This window comes from Stigmatopora nigra, chromosome 2, assembly GCF_051989575.1.
Source record: "Stigmatopora nigra isolate UIUO_SnigA chromosome 2, RoL_Snig_1.1, whole genome shotgun sequence".
Lineage (NCBI taxonomy): Eukaryota > Metazoa > Chordata > Actinopteri > Syngnathiformes > Syngnathidae > Stigmatopora > Stigmatopora nigra.
In genome coordinates this window covers 12,501,404-12,525,489 of record NC_135509.1, presented here as the reverse complement: position 1 = coordinate 12,525,489, position 24,086 = coordinate 12,501,404, and the positions used below count along the sequence as shown (strand labels likewise).

The 24,086-nt window shown below is 42.6% G+C and overlaps 2 protein-coding genes across 3 annotated transcripts; one reads left to right on the top strand and one right to left on the bottom strand.

Annotated features, from left to right (window-relative positions):
• The first annotated feature begins 844 nt into the window (after window positions 1-844).
• Window positions 845-14,855, top strand: LOC144214117 (potassium/sodium hyperpolarization-activated cyclic nucleotide-gated channel 3-like). 2 transcript variants are annotated; one of them, XM_077742719.1, is made up of 10 exons: window positions 845-1,906; window positions 5,216-5,483; window positions 5,538-5,639; window positions 5,802-5,963; window positions 6,352-6,570; window positions 8,124-8,270; window positions 8,991-9,231; window positions 10,513-10,677; window positions 10,901-14,235; window positions 14,301-14,855. In XM_077742719.1, exons 1-9 carry the CDS (start codon window positions 1,242-1,244, stop codon window positions 12,355-12,357), a joined length of 3,426 nt encoding a protein of 1,141 aa, XP_077598845.1. In that variant the 5' UTR covers window positions 845-1,241; the 3' UTR covers window positions 12,358-14,235; window positions 14,301-14,855. The 2 variants fall into 2 exon arrangements, with proteins under 2 accessions (XP_077598845.1, XP_077598844.1); XM_077742718.1 differs by having other exon boundaries at window positions 848-1,906; window positions 5,216-5,639.
• LOC144214143 (pyruvate kinase PKM-like) lies at window positions 14,653-23,038 on the bottom strand. Its single transcript, XM_077742720.1, has 11 exons — window positions 22,937-23,038; window positions 21,065-21,237; window positions 20,845-20,936; window positions 18,917-19,048; window positions 18,645-18,831; window positions 18,295-18,565; window positions 17,588-17,738; window positions 17,367-17,519; window positions 16,049-16,215; window positions 15,081-15,262; window positions 14,653-14,999 (listed from the first exon to the last, which is right to left on the bottom strand). The coding sequence occupies exons 2-11, from the start codon at window positions 21,207-21,209 to the stop codon at window positions 14,893-14,895; spliced, it is 1,587 nt and encodes a 528-aa protein (XP_077598846.1). The 5' UTR covers window positions 21,210-21,237; window positions 22,937-23,038; the 3' UTR covers window positions 14,653-14,892.
• Window positions 23,039-24,086: the final 1,048 nt, after the last annotated feature.

Genomic DNA, 24,086 nt, shown 5'->3' with positions numbered 1-24,086 from the left:
CCATGCGGCGCACATGGCACAGAATTAGATGATTAAAGATCTAGTGATCTGCTTAAATATGGAGGATTTGTTGGCAGTTTGTAAGAGACTATCCATTAAGTGGCACATGTATGCCTAAAGCTGCACTCTGGCCAAATTAAGCTTGCCCATTACAGTATTTTGAAATCAAAATAAAGTAATAGCCTGTACTTCTCTCCATCAGACCACACAGATTTATTGAACGGACAATTAGTTATTTTATCAACTGTTGTATGCGTTCTGATTGCATTAGATTTAAGGAACTTCAATATTTGTGTGTTATAAGTACGAGTGCATAGTGTGATTATGGTAGGATTTTCTGTGTAAGTAGTACTTCTGAATTTCGTAAAGACAATGAATTTCAATTACTTTTACCTACCATTGTTTCGACTATGCGGAGTATCCTTCTTGTGGCACCAAGGCCAGAGCTCGAACGTCCCACAAAAAAGAATTATGAGTCAGTCCTAAGATACAAGGTTGAATTTTCATAACAAAGGCGCAGTGTGTTGAACAGTAACTATAAACATTAGGCTTTATAGGATAAGTGTGAATACAAACATGATTTGAGTTATAATACAAACAGGATACACATTCTGTGTGAGGACAGTCAAAAGCTCGAGAGCTGTGTGTTTGCCACTCCTAAACGAGTGAAAGTATGAATTTGTATACGTAACAGTAATGTTCTGCAATTTCGATGCTGTAATCGTGAATTTGTCAGCGCAATAAATGACTTGACATTTGCTAACACTTCATAACTGCACTTGTATGGCAAGAGTGCTGTAGGGAAGTACAGGTGAGTATGGATGTGATGGATCACGACGTCAAGAAGCATGCAGGTGTCATTTCTGATTCGTGTACGCCTGTCACTACCTTGTGCTGACTCAACGCATTTTCTCATGCAGGGAGGTGGAGAGTGGAGACCATGCTTTGTCATTGAGGAGCTCGGTAGGCGTCCCATTCTTTGACTCGTCCCGCACATACCATCCGACGCTTCATCCCGATGTCGTCTCATCTCCACGCTGCGCATCTCCACGCGTTCCCCTCCCATCGCCTCCTCCTACTCCTCCTCCCCCTCCTCATCATCCTCGTCCTCCTCCTCCACACACGACGGACTTTGATTGTTGACGCATCATCTCCAATGTTTGGATCCGAAGTGGCGCGGAGAAAGGCACGTCCCAAGTGTCCCCCAAACCCACCTGTCCTGTCGGGGAGCACCCTGTAAAATGCGCGATGTGATTCGAACGACCCGGCGGTCCTCTCCTCCTCCAGTGGACGACGACATGGATAGGTTCCAGTCTTCCATGCGCAAGCGGCTCTACAGCCTGCCGCAAAACATCGGGCAAAGAGCAGTCGTGATGGAGCAAGGAGACGGCGGGGACAAGGACGCTAAAAGGAAAAGTATTCTGTTGAAACATTTGTCCTCGCTGTCCCCCACCGGCAGTTGCCGGAGCGTCGAAAGGACCAGCGAGCTCACCAAGAGCAACTTGAACGGGGACTGTGGCCGTTTCCGAGGCAGCGTCTCCCCGGTCGGCGACCGCCAACCGCCGGAGCAGCGCCGGCTCATCCCCGAGGCTGACGCCGGTGGAGGTGAGAGCTCCCCCGGCCAGCGTGGGGGCTCGGCTCCTGGGGGTCCGCTGGGCACCGCCGGCCAGGCGTCGCTCTTCGATCAGGGGACTTTCATCAAGTTGGAAGGGAGCGAGCAAATCATCCCCGAAGACGAGAGACTCTACCAAGCCGGATTTATGCACCGGCAGTTCGGGGCGATGCTTCAACCTGGAGTCAACAAGTTCTCGCTGCGGATGTTGGGCAGTGAGAGGGCTGTGGAACACGAAAGGGAACGCGTCAAATCGGCCGGCTTCTGGATTATACACCCTTATAGTGATTTCAGGTAACTCGCCGTGAAAAAAATATGCTATACTACACATTTGTTGGGGGGTCCGGGGATCCCAAATGGATCTTAAATTAGGGCAAAGTCCAAAAAAAGTATAGAACAATTCACATAAAGACCAAAGGAGTGTGAGAAAGTGAACATATCTTTAATTCATGGGACATCACTGCACTAAATCCAAGTGTATGTGTAAATTTAGAATTTTGGTTGAAATCATCTATTCCATTTTGTTCTGAATCACATTAACAGACTGTTTTAAAATGCATATACCCAAGGGCTTAATTCCGAAAACTAATTGTGCCTGCGCCACATTAATGCAATTGACTAAACAAATGGCCTAATATGTGTAAATGACCCTCAACTGAAGACTTAATCTCACGGAAAATCGTTTCATGCCTCCTAAATGAGCTGATTAAGGTACAAAGCAACACATAATCACAATCACATTAGATTCATGCTGTTGCAAATCACTACTTTTCGAAAGTATTTATTAGCATTTGTGTCAAACACATTGGAATGATTATACTGCATTCTGCCCAACATGTTTTTGCAACAATCCTACTTTTTTGCTGCTGCTGTGTTTTCCACTTGTCTGAATGACACTTTTGAAAAAAATAATATATCATTTAGTGAGACCGGTGGATTAGATTAGAGCCAATGCAGCGGGATCTTGGAAATAGGGTAATCAAAATAGGGTAACATGACCATTCATGATATTAGAAGAACACATCAGGCAGGATTATTACAACACAATTAGTTTAATGGAGTGGAGATGTTGCGGATGGGGCGGCTGCCACCTGCAGCACGCTGACATGGACGGATGGAAAGAGCAACTGGAATGGGATCAAGACATCCAGCTGTTTGCTCGATGATGTGCATAATAGTATACGTGTTTACCCGTTACAAAAGATAATATCGGGGGAAACAAATCTTCAATTTTAAATGAAATCAAACACTTTACGGTTTACTTCCATCTTTGTCACCAACTAAACATTGTGTTGACTTGCGAAATCCGAGTTTGAGATTTCAAAACAAAGATGGACGCCATCCTTTTTTTAGATAGAATGAGGGTTTCATTCAAGTTTCTGAAATGTATTGGCAAAATTGTTTAAAATTTGAAAACTAGGGATAAGATTGTATTAGATTTAAAGAAGTGGAGCGGAATCGAATCGAGGCAAATTTGCATCTTTTTCCTAAAAATCTACTTTGTATTGTATAGTCAGGAAATTTGCTGATTTATCCCTTTTAGTAACTAGTCTTGACAAAAGTGATAGGGCAGTTTAAATGGATATTGAGTGCGTGTATTCCCGTCAATGGCAGCCAATGAGTTAACATGATGGCAAAGACATAAAACGACAATGAAATACTATCATGGATGTGTCACTTTGACAAAAAGTTATTGTGGTGAAACTTCCTAAATGCTCCCACATCCATCACAGCCTTGCTCTTTTGCAAGCACATTGCGGCTGCCCTTTTTATTGCGACTGCAGTGGCTTCAGCGGCGGATTCGTTGCCACGTTAATATAATGGTGGGCCTGAGCCTCAGTACAGGTGTGTGTTAAGCCACTGAGCTGCATGCAGGCTGTTGTGCTTCAGCTGGGGTCTGGCAACAAGAGATAAGTATCTCCAGTACAAATGTCATCCTTTTTTTCAGCTGTCCCCATTGATCTAAGCTCCTTTCACTTTTTTTTTTAAAGCCTTTTTGTGTTCACTTTGCCTATAACTCCTCTGGCTTTTGGCGCTCTTTAACCGAGTTGCACCCTGACCCCGATCGTGCCAGATTCCTCTTCGCAGAGGTGCGATCTGTATTTGGATGCGTGGCAGATTGCACCAGAGAGTTGCTTGATCTTTATGGCTCGTGTTCTGCGTGCGCTGTCAGCTGATGAGCCAACAGGAGGCTCTGCAAAGGGTGACGGTAATGCACTGTCCCCTCCACACTTTTTTTTTTATGTGTTTGTGTGTGTGAGTGAGGGTCCAGCTGTTCTGACATTCTGCAGCACAGTGACGTGTGCAGAGCGGTAATGCTAACTACTCAACATCTGGCTGATGGGAGCTGACTTCTGGAGATGACATGGATTCCCAGGAGATCACGGTGGATTTAGCCAGAGAAAGCATGAGCAATTAGGACCACTGTGTGACCGCAAATACAACAGGGAGATGAAGAGAGCAAGTCATATTAGAGCCGCCACCATTAATCGCCTTATCAGCAATTATTTTGCTAGTCGATAGATTGTTTCGGGACATTGTTTACCTTTTAGATTTGACCAGATACTGTTTTTTTGAACACATTGGCTGCAATCATTCGATGGATGTTGGCCGTTCCCATTCAAAATGGATGTCTGTCGCTATTAATGAGTTCATAGTAAATATTGTGCTTTTTAATTCTTTATCATTTTTATTTTTTTGTTTTTGAATCAAAAGAATATAAAGGGCAAACCGTACATCCTTACAAAGGTGGAATTCTTTTCATTTTTATTACTAAAAAGAAAAAAAATCAAACTTTTCTGCCATTGACCAAAAATGTTAGTTACTTTTTAAATTAAAAAAAAAACTGAAATATATTTTTCCACAGTCATTTATCTTAATTTCTTTAGTTTTAGCTCAACACTCAAGAGGGGCCGCCATTGAATCAATGGAAAGCAAACATAATGATTGCCTGCCAGCCATGAGACAGAACCATTGGAAGTGAATCCCCCACTAATAAAAGTTGTCCCCCTCAGGACACAAGTCAGAATTGAGGATGAAATGTGTTACTGCACTCTCACTGACCACCAGTGCCTCTAGGTGGGCCTCTTTAGAGGTTGTTGATTTGACTGCTGATGTGCAAGTGTCTCAGGCTGCCGCTTGATCGATTTAAGGTTAATTAGTTCCCCAAAATGGATTCTGCCCGATCTCACACCCAAGATAGCATTCAGTGGGAATTTGGCTCCACCGAGACACGCCGGGCGATCATTGCTGTGCTTTGTATCATTCTCTAGTCGATTTTTTTGGAGAAAAAAAGTCCTTCATACATCACTGACTTGAAGGAGGAATTTAATGAAGCATGTGAAAAAAACAAAAGCCATGTAGATATAATGTACAAAATCAATTCGGCATGCTTTTGCAGATGTAAGAGACCGCCTTACATTTTGGCTGCCATTGAAGGCAATAGTTGGCCAAACCATTTTAAATGCAAGTAGCCGGAAGCGACCATTTAATAGAAATGGTTTGGATGTTTAATTATTTTTTTGTCACCAATAGGTGTTTTCATGATAAATTTCTCCTATCCAATTTTATGCAAATGTTGTTGTTTTTTTTCTCTCTTTTTAGATTCTACTGGGATCTGACCATGCTGCTACTCATGGTGGGAAACCTCATCATCATCCCCGTGGGCATCACCTTCTTCAAAGATGAGCACACGCCACCTTGGATCGTCTTCAACGTGGTCTCGGACACCTTCTTCCTCATGGACTTGGTCCTCAACTTCCGCACGGGCATCGTCAAAGAGGACAACACCGAGATCGTCTTGGACCCTCAGAAGATCAAGACCAAGTACCTGAAGGGCTGGTTCGTGGTGGATTTCATCTCCTCCATACCGGTGGACTACATCTTTCTCATAGTGGAGACTCGCATTGACTCGGATTTTTACAAGACGGCCAGAGCCCTGAGGATCGTGCGCTTCACCAAAATTCTCAGTCTCTTGCGCCTGCTGCGACTCTCCAGACTCATCCGCTACATCCACCAATGGGAAGAGGTACATCGGATACTAATGCTTCACGCCATACTTAAAAATCTTAATTTCACATTCACATGTTCAAACATGGCATCTCTTAAAGTGGTGTTAAAAGTTGACTAAGAGATATTCATCACATTGTGTCAGATCCATTGATGCTGATAATGTGTGTGCGTATGTCAGGTTTTCCACATGACCTACGACCTGGCCAGCGCCATGGTTCGCATCATGAATCTGATTGGGATGATGCTGCTGCTGTGTCACTGGGACGGCTGCCTGCAGTTTCTGGTTCCCATGCTGCAGGATTTTCCGCCCGACTGCTGGGTCACTCGAAACAAGATGGTGGTATGTTGTCACATATAGAAGTTTCTGATTAATCACGCTGACTCTTTTAAGCGGACGACTCAGCTCTAATGGTCTCCTGTTATTCAGAATGTTGTCTACTCATTTATCAAGTTCATATTTTGCGTGCCATCTTATCCCTGGTTGGAGCAATATATCGATTAGCGTATTTTCCGCACTATAAGCTAAACACATTTTTCAGTTTGCCTGGGCTTGCCACTAATACTCGAGTATGACTTACAGTAGATGTATTTTCTTCTCACTGACTGACCACCAATCTGTTTCTTTTTTTTGCCTATAGCGACCTTGAAAAAGTGCTTTATTAACAGATGCCTATTTATCTCTACTGTCTTTATCAATAAGGATTCTTTCCACTCGTTTTCCCCTCCAGAACGACACATGGGGCCAACAGTATTCTTACGCCCTCTTCAAGGCCATGAGCCACATGCTGTGCATCGGTTACGGGCTGTACCCGCCAATAGGAATGGCCGACGTGTGGCTGACCATACTCAGCATGATTGTGGGCGCGACCTGCTTTGCCATGTTTGTGGGACACGCCACGGCCCTCATTCAGTCTTTGGATTCCTCCAGGAGGCAGTACCAAGAAAAGGTAGGAGGCCACCACTCCAATGTTTTCCAACCGTTTTTGAAACAGTAAATCGCAAGGCACTCCAACAGCTGAAAATCTTCCCATTTAAAACTCTGACACCTATATAAAGTAATTCCCATCAAAGAAAATGTTTTATAATATTTTATATTCTAAAATATTGCACAATCTGAGATATTGCACAGTTTTGTGGTCACGCAAACTTAACGTGACCAAAAGTTGTTGACCGTAAAAACACACAAGTTCACTGCTTCATGCTACATTACAAGTAAGCACCAAAACGACTTGAAACTTGAGACATGAACAATTTGAAACTTGAACTATTAGAATATGGATTTACTGGTCGTGATATTTCAAATTGAAACTGGTAGAATGTATGAGTGCTCGGCAGGTAATTTCCCTGCACTATTCATCAATGCGCCGCACTGATTTTTCAGTTATTGAGCGATAAGAAAGAAACCACTCAGTATGAAACGGTCTAAATCTTCACATAGTGTCATATAATCTCCGGGCATAAAATTATGCAATCATCTGTCGCGGAGAATGTCTATTCAGCTATTTAATGATGCAGAATAAAAGCAGATCATTCGCATTAAGCGTGAAAAGAAATATAGAGGAAGAAAAAAAATCTTTTTGAGACTTAGCAAAGGGAAGATGACTTGAAATGACTTAATTCTAAGGGAAGAAATGTTGGTAGAACTCTGTCAAATTTCATTCCCAAAAGTAAGATCTCCATTAGATTCGCTTAGCTTGTTAGTCGGCAGTTAAAATGGAGCCGTTAGACCTTGGAGAGCTGTTTCACCACATAAACTGACGTGAATGATGGCATGAGAGATGTCAGTGTAAACAAAGGAGAGGATAATCACATGTCTTTAGAAGAAAAGGTACTGTCATTAATGGTCAGGAAAAATGTCATTGAACATTGTCAATAGCAACAACTTGTACTTGGGAAGGTTATTGCAGGCAAACGTCAAAGGAATTTATACTTCAACGATAAATGGCTAAGCTGCATTGTGCAAGTTGGTGATACTGTCATTTTTATGAAGAAACCTCAAGACAACAAAGATGTCCCCATTAACCACCGTCATTGATGAGATGGACTGCAAGGAAGGCTCTTGTTTCATGCCTATTGTGTAAATGCACATGTTTATGTTGACATTTATGATCCATCTGCTGTTTTGGGATGATTAAATCATTTTGATTCAAAATGATGATGCATCTTAGCATCAAGCAAGGGGTTAAAAATCACGACGTGCAAACACTGCAGTCTGGATTTCAGTCGGAAGTTAAAGAAACTGGTCTTTGACAAGGCTCCAACTTTTGTCCAATGATTCCATGCCTTCCAGTTTTCAGATGGTTAGAAAATGAACGACAACAAACATACTGAAGGTCATAATTACTGTCGGTCAGTGTTGCGTTGCTGTGAGTTGACTGCTAAAGGGCTAACAAATCTATAACATGACTTTCAGATTTGCGTCAGTGACCTAAAAGACACAGTGCTGATTTTCTTCTAGAGTAAAATTGCTGACCGTTGCCTCCCGAAATTGTGGTTGCAGTACAAACAGGTGGAGCAGTACATGTCCTTCCACAAACTCCCCGCCGACACGCGACAGAGAATCCACGATTACTACGAACATCGCTACCAAGGCAAGATGTTTGACGAGGAGAGCATTTTGGAGGAGCTCAACGAACCACTGCGAGAGGTCAGTTGTAATCTGCTTTGGGGATTTTCACCTCCTGTCATACACTATCTGTAACCGGCTCATAAATATGATGATTGCATTGGATATGTAATTAAATCCAATGCAAAGCCCCGCCCGGTATTTACATTTGACATTCACTTTGCCGTTTCATATTTCCCGTTGAATAAATAAAATTTGGTGACAATTAAGGTCTAAAAGCTAAAATGAGAACAATTTCTTTTTTTCATGGTTAAAACTCAAATTGAAATGCTAATTTCAAAATTGCAGTCAGTTTTTCTTGCTTACTTCATTTGTTGTTTACCATTATAATACTAAAAAGCACATTTGTTAAGTGGGATAGTTTTTGTATTTTTAAAGAAAATAATTTCTAAAAAACACAATGTGTAACTGCAATATGATAAGTGTATGGGTTAATATGGACTGGTTTAAGCACATTTAAATAGGAATCAATCAAATTCAAGCATTTGCTCAATGTGTTCACCATTAAGTTATGCTGTTTTATTTTTAAAATGTTTTTCATTGGCATGATTATTGCGATTTGGGGGGAAAAGTGCCAATCATTCAAATTGTTTGGTATGTTTAATGCTCTTGGGGAAACATTACATATCATATGTTGTATTAAATTGGTCAAAGGTCCTTGAATTTGAATTATCATCCTCAAATGTTTATATATGTATTAAAAGAAATGAAAAATCCAATGAAACATGATCACCCTTGCAGGAAATTATCAACTTTAATTGCCGCAAGCTGGTGGCGTCCATGCCTTTGTTCGCAAACGCTGATCCAAACTTTGTCACCTCCATGCTGACCAAACTTCGCTTCGAGGTCTTCCAGCCGGGCGACTATATTATCCGAGAAGGAACCATTGGCAAGAAAATGTATTTCATCCAGCACGGGGTCGTCAGCGTCTTGACCAAAAACAGCCAAGACACCAAGTTGTCAGACGGCTCTTATTTTGGAGGTAACGTACCCAAGCCACGGCCTTTTTTTTTTTCCTTTTTCTTTTTTTTTAATGCATACTAAAATAGCTTATCGCTAGCGGCGGTTCACTGATGTGAAGAAGTGGTAATAGTCTGCCTTGTTTTGATTTATTTTGCTCAGGCACTCAGCAGATTAACTTCCCGCGCTATTGCGGCTGGGAAAAATAGTCCACATCATCTCTTTAAAAGGGGCTCGGGACTAAAAGCGCTAGTGATGTTTTCATCTTTACAAACATCTGTGGGGTTTCCCCCCTTTTTTCACTCAATTGTGAAGGCTTTTCATCAATTTATCCACACAGCTTCTTGAAAATACATCAAATGTGACAATGTATAGATTTGAGTTGACTTGCAGAGTGATCAAATTGCAAATGAAATGAAAATGTGATGGACAATACATTAGTCCGCAGTCCCATGTGCTCTTGTGATTGAAATAGATTCAATCAAGAAACAGGATAGCAAACTGTGTGTTTGCGTCTATATCCTTAATATGTCTGGCCTAAAAAAATATGTCTATTTTTTTTCCAATGCTGCTTTATTTAATTTTTCTGATCTGGCACGACAGATTAGGCCAGGACAAAAACTGTAAGCTGCAGAAATTGCATTAAGTGCTCCATCTGTGGAGTTCAGAGGCAACGCTCTTCATGTTTCACCAACCCACCCAACTAAAACCATTTGGACTGTTTTATTTGCACTTAGGAAATCAGCCCAAAATAGGGTTGCCATTTTTGTGTCCTTTTACTTCTTGTATAATCTCCTCAAAATGTTGATATACTTTTTTGAAAAGCTTCCTAACTCATTTAATTTGACATTTGAAACTCTGCAATCTTTGTCATTATATCTGGTTTCCCCATTGATAATGTCTACAATTTTTTTCTGGTTCCAATTTGAGATAGAGGGTTTCCTCCAATGGGTTAAAGGTAGCAAAATTTGACAAAGTAGCAACGAACGATAGTCGCCTCAATCAGAAAACATGGCTGTTGGCGAGTGATTGTGTGAAAGCACAAAAAGGGGTGACCACTTGGATAATACAGCGCCGTGGTGACATCACACTGTCACTGATTTGAAACCTGCTTGTTTATAGAGCGGTTTGACTTTCAAAAGGGATGGCAATCAAATCAAAAGCCAGAGAGATGACACATTCATTTTGACCTATCGTATGCCTCAGAGATGGCAGGGGATTGGGGGTCAGTGCAAGGTCATCTTTAAACATTTTGCATGCATGAAGTTGCATGGCTGAGATTTCTTTCCCCCCCTTACTGCAGAGATTTGCCTTCTCACCCGAGGAAGAAGGACCGCTAGCGTGCGAGCAGAGAACTACTGCCGCCTGTATTCCTTATCGGTGGACAACTTCAACGAAGTCCTGGAGGAGTTTCCAATGATGAGGAGAGCCTTTGAGACGGTGGCCCTCGACCGGCTAGACCGCATCGGTGAGGCATTCGGGGATAAGACTTACCATTTTTACCTGTCACTTGACCCTTTCAGAGCTATATTGGATGTTTTATATAGAGGCTTATTGTCGGGGACCATGCAGTTTGTTGTGAAAATAAATGGGTTTTTCATCATTTGTGTTAATGATGGCCACAGTTACGTCTTGGTAATACGCTCTTCAACGATTGGCTTACGTATAGTTCTTCCTCTCGTTAACAACAGGGAAGAGGAACTCAGTTCTTCAGCACAAAGTCCAACATCACCAAAGTTCAGGGACGTTAAACCTCCAAGAGAATGAAATCATCCAAAGAATAGTGCAGCATGACCGCGACATGGCCCAGTGCACCCGCTTGATCCAGACCAGCAACACGCAGATCTTGAGCATCCCCCCTGTTCCTTCGCCCCCGACCCCTGTGATTTGGGCCCCTCTGGTTCAGGCGCCTCTTCAGGCCGCAGCAGCCACGACGCCCTTGGCACTGGCTTTAGCTCACCACTCCCAACTGCCCCCCATCCTGTTTCATCATCCTCTGGTCACCGGCTCCCTAAAAGACCCCATCGGTTACCCAAAAAATACCCTTGGCGGAGCGCCGGCACCTAGTGTTTGCGAGTCAGTCCCCAGTTCTCCTGGAGGTTCAACTAAATTCCGCACAGACTTCGAAAGTCCCACTGTGGCCTCCATCATCACCCCGCATCTCTCTTCCGGGCCCTCGTCCACGGTGACGTCCCAGCCCATCTTCACCGGCAGTCTCCAACCTTCGGTTCCCTCGGCTCAACCGGCCCACCACCCTCCCCACTGCGCCTCGGTCTTCCCCGTCAGCCGGACCGCCGTCTCCTACGCCTGCGCCGCCCAGCTCCACCCGCAGCCCTTCCAAGAGATTCGGAGATTCCCGGCCACCTCTACCTGCGCCCTAAACCCTCTGATCTCCAGCTCTGTTGGCCCGATTCTAAGCCATCTGCAGCAGACATCTCACGCCGTGGCGCAGCAGATGGCGTCCAGTCACGGCATCGTGGGCGGGATCCCCAGGACTCTGAACTTCCCATCATTCCCCATCGCCACCAGTGCAAGGCCCCCCAGCAGATCCTCGGGAAACGGTGACGGGGTGGCGGCTTCTTTGGCGCAGTACAGCCTGGCCGGCCTCAATTCAGTGTTTCTGCCGCAGGTCCTTCCCGAGCCGTCCGCACTGACCTCCCTGATGCAGTATGGCTCGGCGGAAGCTTCGCCTTGCTACACGCCACCTCTTCTCCACAGTCCCAGCTTACAGAGTCCCGGGAGAGGCAGGACAGTTCAGCAAAGCGAGCCCCGAGGGGCCCGAGACTCTGACAGCCCCCTTACTGTTCAGACATCATTCCCTGTCAAGTCGGGGTCCATCGTCAGGGAGAGTGATGTGTCACCAGCTGAGTTCTTTACCCAGGAAATAAAGACCATCTCAGGCTCTTACAGCTCTTTACATCACGCGCAAGACAGACTTTTGGCCATCACCCCGAGGGGGGCGGAAGGGGCACACAGTCCCATCTATTCCCCACTCACAGCTAGTAAACCCCAAGCAATGATCCCGGGTCACACCACTGCTGTAACCTGGACATATTCGGGACTTGAACCTCAGAACCAGTTTCTAGACGTGAACTCTAAAACTCTAGAGAGTCAACGCAACCAGTCTACACTTCCCTCCAGTTTGTGAGGCTCAGAAACCCCTTCTTTTGATAATTGCAAATCAATACCCTCCTTTGACACCCCTTTTTAATCCCGCTTCAAACATGGGAGGGTCTGTGATTTGTTTTCTGATTGCAGATTTCCAACACAGAATGTATGGATTACAGCAGGGTTGACCAAGTGTGGTCCTCCAGAGCCCCTATCCAGTCTGTTTTCCATGTCTCCCTCCACCAAGACAGTGGATTATTTCTGTAGCATGTTTACCTTTTCTAATTTAGGATTGAAACCACCATTGGTGGGTTCATAGCACCTCATGACAGTAGGAATTTTTCAAGTTCGGTCTACTAGATACAAAAAAATGTGATTATTTTCACGGTTGAACCATGTTTTTTTCGCATCCTTTTGTCTTGATTTATTTACAGCTCTCCCAAGTACGTATATGATAGACTACCAACAAAATACCCTTTTCCCTCTTCTCACTTATGACTGCAGTGTTACACAAAGAGAACTTCAGGGGCTCTGGTTCACGTTAATTATTTTTTTTTGTTTTATATAATGTTTGCAAACGCCAGCAGTAGGTCAAATTTATCCTTGTCAGATGTTGGACGAAGACAGAGGCAATAGGTGTGACGATGTAGGAACTTCAGGCAATAACAACAGATGGGAGGCTTTAGTTTTCATTTGAAAAGGATGGATTGCGCACAGTTTGGAGTGTAGACCTCAGATTTAAGCAGTCAAAGTCTTGTTCAGGAAACGGGGACAGATGGATTTTAGATTGAGAAGAAGACTGATTCAGGTGGGGGTTTTCGGATCCTTCCTTGAGCAAACTATGGTTGTATCCAATCATGACGGGTATTATCACAAAGAAAACCCTCAGATACACTGGAGGGACTTTAGAGACTATTCTTCTAAGTCAACGCCAACCTTGCTGTTTGATCTGGTTTTGGACTCGGTCTTTGTTTCCGTCTTGGTCTCGCTTTGGTTTTTGTCTTAACTTCCATAAGTCTCGATTACAATTTGGCTTATGGAATTATGGCTTTTAGTCTTGCTCTGGTCCTGGTCTTGAGCACAACCATTTCTTTTAAATTGACCCAATTTTGCATGAGCACCATGTCACCAAAACACCATGTGACCGGCCCACGCACTGACTGCAAGAAATCCTTAAATTGGAGACCGGAGTCCAAATGGATCCGACGGCTATCGCTGTCAATGACGGCCTATGAGGTTTTTTGTTTATTTTTGTAAATGGCTAAATGAGTATTCAAGTTTGAAATCTGTCTTCCAAGTCGTTTGAACAATATTGCACAGCCAAACGGGCACATAAATCCGATCATATTTGTACAACTAGTGAATGTAGTGTTTGTCTATGTGGGTGGACCATGTAGGTCATCAGGAAGATAATCCTGTGCGAAAGAGGCAGCGTGGCTCTCACTTCACTGTTCTATTACAACCTTTTCTGAGGACAGTTAGGACACCTAAGCCATGCTTTTTGTAAATCCACGCTGTTGTTTATGGCTACAAGCGAGTACTGTGAATCCAAGCACCAGATGATGAACTCAAGGCAAAAAAAATCGTCGGCACATTTAGCCAAACGTGAATGTTTATCGTACCAATGAAAAGGGCTAAAAGCAACGTACTTGGACGTGGCTGCACATTGATTTCTTCTGTATCTCATTGGGATCTCAACTCGAACCCTGCTACGTGTTGTTAAGTTGCACCTGGCAGTTAAGGATTCATCGGCCCGCCACGTCTCCGCATCCTCGGCCTGGTTTAGCGTTCTCGAGGATGAGTTCCGCCACAGCCGAGTGACACCGAGGAGCCTTCTCTGGTGGGCTCGATCAATTCCTCATTACTATTCTTCTCCAAGCCAACTACACCAGAGGCATGAATGCAGTTTGACGAGAAGGTATGCGTATTCCTGTCTGTCTTCTGTTTTTTTATACATTCATTGTTTGTTTTTTGTTTTTTTAGATGCCTTTGAAATCCGAGGATTCCGTCTCCTATGTTCAGTATGTTAGCTATATTTTACTATATTAGGTATGGAATTCGATGCAATAAATTATTATCTGCTCACTAATCCTCTTTGTTGCCTACTCTTAAAAAAAAAAATCACAAAGCATATTGTGATTTTTTTTTTTTGTAAAGGGCCAGTCATCGTCATCATTACAGCAGAGAGAATTTTGTTGAATATTTTAAAAGAGCTGAATTTAAATTTTTCAGGGAATGTAATAGTACAGAAACCTTAAACAAAAGCCAATCTTTCTATGAATGGGGGGCTGATATGGGGGCCAACTGTATGTCTTCATAAAAAAAAAGGATAATATTTAGTTCAAGAGTCCTTTTTAATGGATATCGTTATAATACTCGGTGACTGTATTAGTTTCTCATGATTATTAGCATATACTCCTCTTGACTTTTACTTTTGCCTTGCACTGGAGATGGATGGAGCTAGAGTTGTTCACCATTAAATGGCACATGACATGAGGGTGTCTGGTAAAAGACTCTATGAGGAGGGGGGTTACACAGTGCAAAGGGGCGGGTTAGTAACGTCCTGGCATGGCGCTCAAGGCACCAGAACCACCCTCATGGTGTTGGTGTAACCAGAACCCGGACGCCAGCCGGTCACGACCAGCGCCACGTCACCGCTCTTGAAGAAGTTCTTGTGTTTGCCTGCGCAGGTAAAAATAATGCAAGGTTGTTGCTAACAAATCCTCTGAAATTAATTTTCTTCATTTTTCTCTAGTTACTCACCGACTTCCAGGGCAAAGTTGACGCGCTGGTCGACGTCCTCGGCCCAGACGTCGTTGGCGGGTTTGGTGTAGAGCACGGGGTAGATGCCACGGTACAGGTGAGCCTGGCGGGCCGCTTGTCCGCAGCGGGTCACGGCGATGATGGGGGCGCGGGGTCGATACCTGGACAGCATGTGAGCAGACCTGCCCAGGAAGAAGCAAAGCAAATGTTGTAGGTTTTCTAATTATTGCCTCTGATTTATTGATTACCAACAATATATATCAAGTCTTATTAAATTTTGATTTGACTTTTATTTTTACCCAAAAGGGTGCATGGTTAGGTCTCACAGTTCTGATATCGAGAGTTCAATCCCCCATGGGTTTCGACCTTGCTCATCCCACTCCCTTCCACATTGAAATCAGGTGAGTGCACCACAATGCTATAAGGCGGCTTTTTAATTTTTCAATGTTCGAAAAATGAATTAAGAAAAAGGATGCGGTCATTCACTTTTTAAATGCTTTTTTTAAAATGTTTTTTCTAAATCTCAAAAAGAAAACAAAATATTCTCATTAATTTCTGTCTTAATAATTAAAAATGAACAACGAAGGGAAAAAACTAATTGTTTAAAATTAGTTTAAAAATCTGTTACCATTCCCTGTGAACTACAGTAAAAATCCTCTTATTTATGCAACGTAAACAATAACATCATTTATATATGAACTGATTTAACCGAAAATTAGAATTATTTTCGTGCCAACTCCTTTTAAAGGATTTTCTGTGCCAGCGCTAAACGCCCCTAAAGGCACGGCGCAATTTGTCGTTCAGCATTTCATTGCCGGCCAGGAAGTGGACAGCAGGCATTTGTACGGGGAGTTAAAATTATCGCGGGAAATGTCAGGGTTCACCTCCCAAAAGGTCAGAAGTGGCTCACTCCAGCAGAGCCCACGGGCCTTTTTGGAGGAGAGACCACCTTCAGGAGGGATTCTGACCTTCCCGTTTTGGTGAGAACGATGATGGCACTGGCGCAGCACTTGAAGGACGCCTCCACCGTTCCGATGGCGACGGTTTCCGTGGGGTCGCGGGTCAGGTGTGAGGTGCGACGAAGCTCTTCGAACATCTGCCTGTGGAACATGGCCGCCTCGGCTTCACGGGCGATCTAAAAGTGCAGGTGAAAAAAAACAAAAAAAACTGTTGAATGAATGACTTCCCATTGTCAGCTGTTAACCAACATTGCGGAAAAAAATCGGTTTTCCATCTCAAATTGCTATCGAACATTATGCCCAAATCCATAGAAAAAAGTACACACCCTGTCCAAATGCCAGGCTTTGACGAGGCAGCAAAAATAGATCCAGTATTTTGAATGACCGCTAATTAATGTGGGCAGCGAAACAAGATACTCTTCATTTTGTTGTTGGTTAAATATGCGACAGGTCACACCGACCCGTTCCCATTTGCAATGTGCCCAAGAAACAAACAGCAGGTGAGTTGGTGTCATTACATAACAATTGGCCTAATACTTCTTTACATCACAACCATGTGAAAGCGGTATTTTTCAATAGTCGCTAAAGATCCTAGAAAATTAGCATCCAGGTTGTTTTTCGCAGAGTCCCATCATGGGAGTCGCCAGAAGTTTTTGTTGTGTAATTTGTGTGCAAATCGTGTTGAAAGCAACCGTGATTTGCTGTATAAAATTAATAGCGCTGCAAGGATCTCGAAGGGCTTCAAGCAAGAAATCCCTAGTGTCCCTAGACTGCCCACAAACACGGCAAAAATATGTTTTCGCCCACTTGAATACACAATAGATAAGCAAATGATGTTATCAAGCCACCTCAAAAGAAAAAGTTGCAAGACACTATGTCAAAATCATTCTAACTCTACACTGTTTATTATATAAATAGATGATATAAAAAAAATGACAGTGACATGACCAACACTTTAACTTATTACAAAATTTCTAGTGTCTATATATAAAATACAAATTATTATTTTTATTTTTGTATTAACTAATTTGATTTAACTCATTGCGATGCCACGGTGGAATAGTGGTTTGCACAGGTGTGGGCAAATTATTCCACAGAGGCCCCTTAGGAGAGGTAGTTGATTGCATTCAGGTGCTTCTCGTTTTCTGTCTGTGCTGGCTTGCTTGGAAGAAAAACTTCCATTCACAGTGGCCCTTGAGAACCGGCTAGCAACAAAGCCATCCAGCACTAGGATAGGCGTCACGGATGACCAAAGAGTGCTCATTTTAACGGGTTAACTAACCTGCAGAGTCCAGCACATATAGTTTCTGGGTGGGAAGGACTTTACCTCATGCTGCGTGCGCACGGCCTCCAGCGGATAGTCGCCCTTGGCCGTCTCGCCACTCAGCATGATGCAGTCGTTGCCGTCCAACACGGCGTTGGCCACGTCGCTGGCCTCGGCGCGGGTGGGACGGGGCTTCTTGGTCATGCTCTCCAGCATCTGAAGGCCGACGACCAGTCGCTAGCGTAAATGACCGGCGCCATCCGTTTCCCCGGGTTTCCACAGACCTGAGTGGCGCAGACGATGGGCTTGCCCAGCCTGTTGCACCTGCCGGTCATCATCTTTTGAGCGATGAACACCTTCTCCGTGGGGATTTCGATTCCCAGATCTCCGCGGGCCACCATGATGCCGTCGCTAGCCTCGAGGATCTCATCGAATCTAAGATGATCAGAAAGACCATTTACAAGAGCCATTTTCGGTCTGTATTCCTGAGTTACACTACTACAAAACTACTATACTACCATAGTACTACTTATAGGCATGAAGCTTGAAGATGCACTATCGCTAGCCGGTATAATGTGGAAATTATGTTGGCATATTTTATAGAATATAGCTTCATATTCATTTCTATCTATTTTCTTTCATATGAAATATAACACAGGGTCATAAAAGAAAAATTGCGACCAGTTTTCGATTCACACACAAAAATACAGTTCAAATTAGTGGTGATATCTCATTAATCATCACTGAAACATAAAAACACATCGCTATAATACATGTACCATATTTCATTCTAATCTGTCCCCAAAAAACAGGAGTAGACATTTTGGATAGTATCCTCACCAAGAAAAAAGTAAGATTAGTAACTAAGGAGTTTCTGTCCATTCCGTTTTGGAATCACATGGAAGCTTAAACTCTTGGTGAGGATTTTTCAGGAGTCCGCTGAGAGGATTCACAGAATTTTGAAGAACCCAGGTTCTGGTCTTTGACTTACTTGCGCACTCCCTCGTGGTTCTCCAGTTTGCTGATGATCTTGATGTCCTTTCCCTTCTCCCCCAGAGCTTTCCTGACGGCGTGAACATCAGCGGCCTTGCGGATGAAGGAGGCGAACACCATGTCGACTCCCTGCTCCACGCCAAACTTCAGGTCCAGGAGATCCTTCTCCGATAGGGCGGGCAGGTCCACGGCGGCGCCGGGTAGGTTGACTCCCTTCTTGCTGCCCAACATGCCGCCGTTTTCAATCTCGCACATCAGGTAATCGTGACCTTTCCCGGGATAAGAATTTGCGTGGTAAAGTGGGTGACCAGAAGAGGGCCCCCAAAAATAGTCTATTATTGTTCTTACCGATATCTTTGACCTTGAGCGAAATCAGACCGTCGTCGATGTAAATGTGGCTTCCGCTCTGAACGACCTTAGGGATGTTTTTGTAGTCCAGCCACAGTGTCTTCTCGTCACAGTTCTCCATGTAACTGTCATCCAGCGTCAGCTTGATGGTTTCACCTTTCTTCAACTCCACCTCGGCAGTGCCGCTCTGTGCAACGAGAACCCATCGATAAAGTATTAACTCTCGAACCCCCCTTCGAGCCCGTGGTGGTTATCTTGCGGGAATATCTCACCCCTTTGATGAGCCCCGTTCGGATTTCTGGACCCTTGGTGTCCAAAGCAATGGCCACGGGCCTGTAGCTGGGGGAGCCGGCTCCGAAGCTTTCCGCTGCGTCGCGGACGTTCTTGATGGTCTCAGCGTGGTACTAAAACACAAACAACAAAACCAGGGCAAACGATTCATATACAGGATAATAATTTTTATAAATCACCAATTTCATGACCAAAAAAATGGAGGGGAAAACAAATGTTTAATTAATTGCATGTATAATTTGGACACTATAATCAAATATTCAAATTGTGTGTGTGTGAGTAGCTAAGTATGTGTATGTATATATATATATATATATGTGTGTATATATATGTGTGTATATATATATATATATATATATATATATATATATATATATATATATATATATATATACACACACATATTATATGTGTGTGTATATATATATTGAAGCCATTGTCAGATAAATCAACTTGTACCACGTGTAAGAGTGTATTCTTGACTTGTAAACAGACCAGAAACAGCTGATCAAATGAAAGTAAACATAAACAAGGGAACAGGAAACGGAAATCACATGGTGAAAGTGTTACAAAACGAAATGTTTATCATGATCTTTTTTTTTTAGCCAATCAGAGGCGCCGGTACATATTATATGTACCGGCGCCTCTGATTGGCTAAAAAAAAGAGATCATGATAAACATTTCGTTTTGGAAACGCATGTCTGCCAAGTGATATATGATATATCACTTGGCAGACATGCGTTTCCGGGAAGAAACAATGGCGGATGGTGAAAAATGGCTAGAAAGTGCCTTAATTTATTTTTTTTTCTCAAAATCACCGTTTAGCGTACCATTTTCATGTGTACAGCGTACCAATATAAAAATGGGCTTTCAGTTGTACCAATTACGGCGAGAACGTACCAGTTGACAGGTATGCATATATATACACATATATATATACATATACATGCATATACACATATATACATATACATGCATATACACATATATACATATATATACTTGTATATGTATAATTTCTAAGTGTGTCACTTTGTCAACACACGCCAAGACGGGTATATCCTGACCAACAACTGCATCACCATTTTTAGCAGGTGGCGCAGCTCAGCTGACCGTCCCAAAACAACTGCTCGAGGTGTGAGAAGAATATTTCCACCTAAATTTGCATTTACGTACAGGCCAAGTGTGTGCGTGTAGAGTTGGATGCTCGGCAGGCATCAGTGTTCTCGAATGCAAGTTGAAAATGTTCAGAAGATGAGGATACTCCAAAGACATTGAACTGAGAGCATTGCTTCCAGCGAGCGTGGCCACGTGCCTGCGAATCAACTCTGAGAGTCTCAAACTATTAATAGCCGTACCGACAAGTCACCAGGCAGAGGTCAATTTTGTTTTGTCCTCACCGCGACAATTTGCGCGTCCACTTGGCGTTCATGTGACTGTAACTCAAACCGCATACTGTAAGCCTAAAAGCCATCATCAGGAAGACTTGCGTGACTTTGCACTTCTCAAAGTCACCTTTTCTGGAAAGTTTCAAAGAGTAGCAAGTGGAGCTTGTTACTAGTCCACTCAGGTGACAGCAAAGTAAAAGAAGTATGACCTTTAATAAAGGTGACAGTTCAACCGGACATCTCTCCGACAGGCCAAATCGCAAGCGGACAGAGTACAAGATCTCGTTACAGGCATTGCGCTAAAGGGTACATTTACTCCCAAAGGGTCAACTGTACTGTTTTCATTTCATTAATGTGAGTGAATTGAGTTAAAATAGCCATTTTTGGATACAATAATTGAATTTCTTGGAGGAAAAAATCAACAACTAAGAAAACACTGGCCGCCACAGTGTAAGGAAACTTCAGTATGTACTTGAAGGAACATTTTTCATTCACGTGGGCACAAACTCAAATGAACTCACTTCATGGGTGCCATGAGAGAAGTTCATTCTTGCAATGTTCATCCCGGCCATGATCATCTCCTTGGCCATGGCGACGGACCGAGAGGCCGGTCCTGCAAGAAGACATTTTACAAGAGACATTAATGGATAGAAAAAAATATATATCAAGCAACCCTAAGTATGAATTATAGTCCAGCAAATACAGCAAGTGCCATAAATGGTTTGGGAGCGTATTTCGGACCTATGGTGCAGATGATGCCAGTGTTGCGGGACACGGCGGGCTCCGAGTCGATGTCCAGCAGGCACATGTGCTCGATGAAGGTGTCGGCCATGGCGGCGTGCAGCTGCTGGCTGTGCATGATGGAGGACTCCTTTGACTTGGACATGATTGGACACGTGCCTTCGGGACTACGCCTGAGGGAAGAGAACGGACACTGTGAACGATTTGTCGTTGGTGATCAGGACGTCCATTCCAGTCTACTTGGAACAATCTCATCTTTTCAGTGGCAAAAACAGTGAGGAAATGAGCGAATACTTTTGGGATCATTTCCGATGTCTTGCTAGAGCGCCATTTACAAAATAGCATTTTGAACCAATTCAAATTAGTTTAGATCAAATTAGATGACATGGTCATAGAACTTTGATTGATTTTTTAAGCCGTTAAAGGAATAAGGACCTGTCAATTTAGATTTGTTTTTACATAATGAAGTCATCAATTCAAATAAGTGTGGCCAGTGTGTATTTTGCTCTGGAAATTTTATATATTTGCCTTTTTAATACATCTTTTGCAATGGCTGCAGTTGACGGTAACGGATGTCCAATCTATTTAACCTGAGAAGAGCTAGAAAAGTAGTTTTCTATATCAATGTCCCTCTTTTACGAAGAGTACTAATACATGTCCGATCTCGCGTGAAGGGTTCACGGTTTGAGTGGGCAGAAGTGCAGCGAGACGGTAGTTTTGGTGCCAACTGATCAAACAGCCCGCCTGCATAAAGCAACAAGGATAGAAAAATTGCATTCTCAGCATTCCACTGGGAGTAGTCGTTCATCCAGGTCACTTGGACTTGGACGTTGAAGCACAGCCACAAAGAGTCAATAAGCGAGACTTATGCGAGACACACCAGGGACAACTGTTGTTGAGTCAGAGAGCGTGCTGGCCCGCCATTCGCTGACCCTAAAATAACCATCTGAGAGTGTTGTTGGACAGTGGACAAATGCTCTATGACTGTTTCCCTTTTCATAGCGTGAAATGAACTCATCACAGAAAAGTCACTGCGCAAAAGGCTTACGCTCGTATTAGATTGGGTGGTCAAGTCTAGTCAAATCTGGGCTGGTAAACGTTAGAGGCTAAAGTGCTGAGTGTTTAACCCTTTCCGGCAGTGGAAAGACCTTTAAGGAAGGGAAGATATTTGGCTATCAAAAAACTTTATTACTATTTGCATTTTTTTTCATCATTATTAGTCCTTATGGTATTTTTATATTATTTTATGCAATTGTAAATTGATTTATTCACTAATTCCATGTTACTATAAAGTTAATCAATGTAATCAGAATAAATAGAAACTCAAAAACTCTATTTGCATCAGTCAAAGAACCAATGAAGAAATAAATATAAGTCACACTGATGGGTAAATTGCATTTGGAGGTGGCATTTATTAAATATGATTAGAACGCAAGAAATATTATTGTAACTTCCTAATACAAGATTATAATGTATTGCAATACACCTGTTTGCAGTAAAATGTACTAAAGAGTAAAGTATTTTAAAGTTAAGTACTCTGTGAGCATCTAAAAATACACACGATAAAAACATGACCAAGGTTTGCCATTTAAAACTTACAAGGAAAAGTATCCTAGTCCAGCATTTCTGGATAAAAATCAAAATGCACATTGAATTTTGAGTTTATCATCAGCAATTAATATAGCATGAGTAAGGAATTTCAAAAATTGGAAGCAACAAAGCGTAAAGTACATTCTTGTGATTACAGGCTTCTTATTAGCCATAGTGGGTGAGTGAATTAAAAATACATGTACTATAGATACAGAATAATTTTTAATAACCTTTGACAAAATGTTGACCTGTTTTCACACACACACTTGTATGTACACTCACCTTCGGGATGAACTTTGCAGGGAACCAAAGCGCCACTTGACTGCCCGTGGCAGCTGCTATTTATGTTCCTTGGCTGACTGGAACTACTTTCCCCTGCTGGGTAGCAAATTGTTGCGCATGGCTGTCCTTTTTAACTCATTCACTGCCATTGACAGTCAAAGCCATCCAATCCATTTCAACTGGCATTGAGTCATTGTGTTTCACTACCGTTGGTGCCGATGAATGTCCAATCAAAATTTGACAGGAGTGCTGGCACCGATGGAATGAACGACCTAAAGTCAACATAGATTGGACGTCTGTTGCTGTCAATGGCAGCCAATGAGTTCAAGATTCTCTTTAAAATAAAAAAGCGCCTGTTCATCCGAGTTAGCGTACTAAGCGTCAGAAAGCTTTAAAAGTATATATTTTGACATATTTTTTTGTTTTTAGGTGAAACTTTATCAATCTTTATCAGGGAACCTTGAAGAAGAATAATAACATTTTTTTTTATAAAAGAAAAGGTAGTCCTGGGCCACTGTATAGTACAGTATAATAGTATACATTACAATAATCTGCAGTACACGTGTAAAATTATTCCTCAACTACTAATCCAAATGAGTTTGTCAATGTAGAATTTGTCAATATTTTTGATGGCTAAATATTGTTCACTTGAATACTGATATTATCTGACTACATTCTGGGCAATTAAAGAAAAGAACCATGAACTAAATGTGCTAAATTTCCATCTTAAACAAGACAATGCATATGCTAAAGATAACCAGTGACATTGATGCTTTATACATTTTGTGCATAACATATTATAGCCAATATACAGTAGTTGACCAACATGCTAGAGAAGTGTCATGTGATGAAGCCACTTCAAAAATAGTCATCCTCCACTATGTCATGTCACCAAGAAAATCTTTGACATTCCATTCCGACAATAGCATGTATGCTTTAGTTTATCTTTGATGAAAGTTAATTGCCTCTCTAATGTTTCAGTCATAAATGGTAAGGGTTAAGACAAAATCATAAAGTGGTCACGTGGTAAATGCACACACATTTGAAAGAGGAATGAGTGTGTTGGATGTTCCCTTTAAAAAAAAATGCAGCATGATTATGCTTGAAGTTTACATGTGATGAAACTGCTGAATTAATTTGACTAAATACT

Coding starts and splice junctions, on each gene's coding strand:
- LOC144214143 (XM_077742720.1), bottom strand. CDS start 21,209: ATGTCCAAGTCAAAGGAGTCCTCCATCATGCACAGCCAGCAGCTGCAC. Junction 18,832..18,916: donor GAACGGGGCTCATCAAAGGG/GTGAGATATTCC, acceptor CTCGTTGCACAG/AGCGGCACTGCCGAGGTGGA. Junction 15,000..15,080: donor CAACTTTGCCCTGGAAGTCG/GTGAGTAACTAG, acceptor TTACCTGCGCAG/GCAAACACAAGAACTTCTTC.
- LOC144214117 (XM_077742718.1), top strand. CDS start 1,242: ATGCGCGATGTGATTCGAACGACCCGGCGGTCCTCTCCTCCTCCAGTG. Junction 6,571..8,123: donor GGAGGCAGTACCAAGAAAAG/GTAGGAGGCCAC, acceptor TTGTGGTTGCAG/TACAAACAGGTGGAGCAGTA. Junction 8,271..8,990: donor TCAACGAACCACTGCGAGAG/GTCAGTTGTAAT, acceptor TCACCCTTGCAG/GAAATTATCAACTTTAATTG.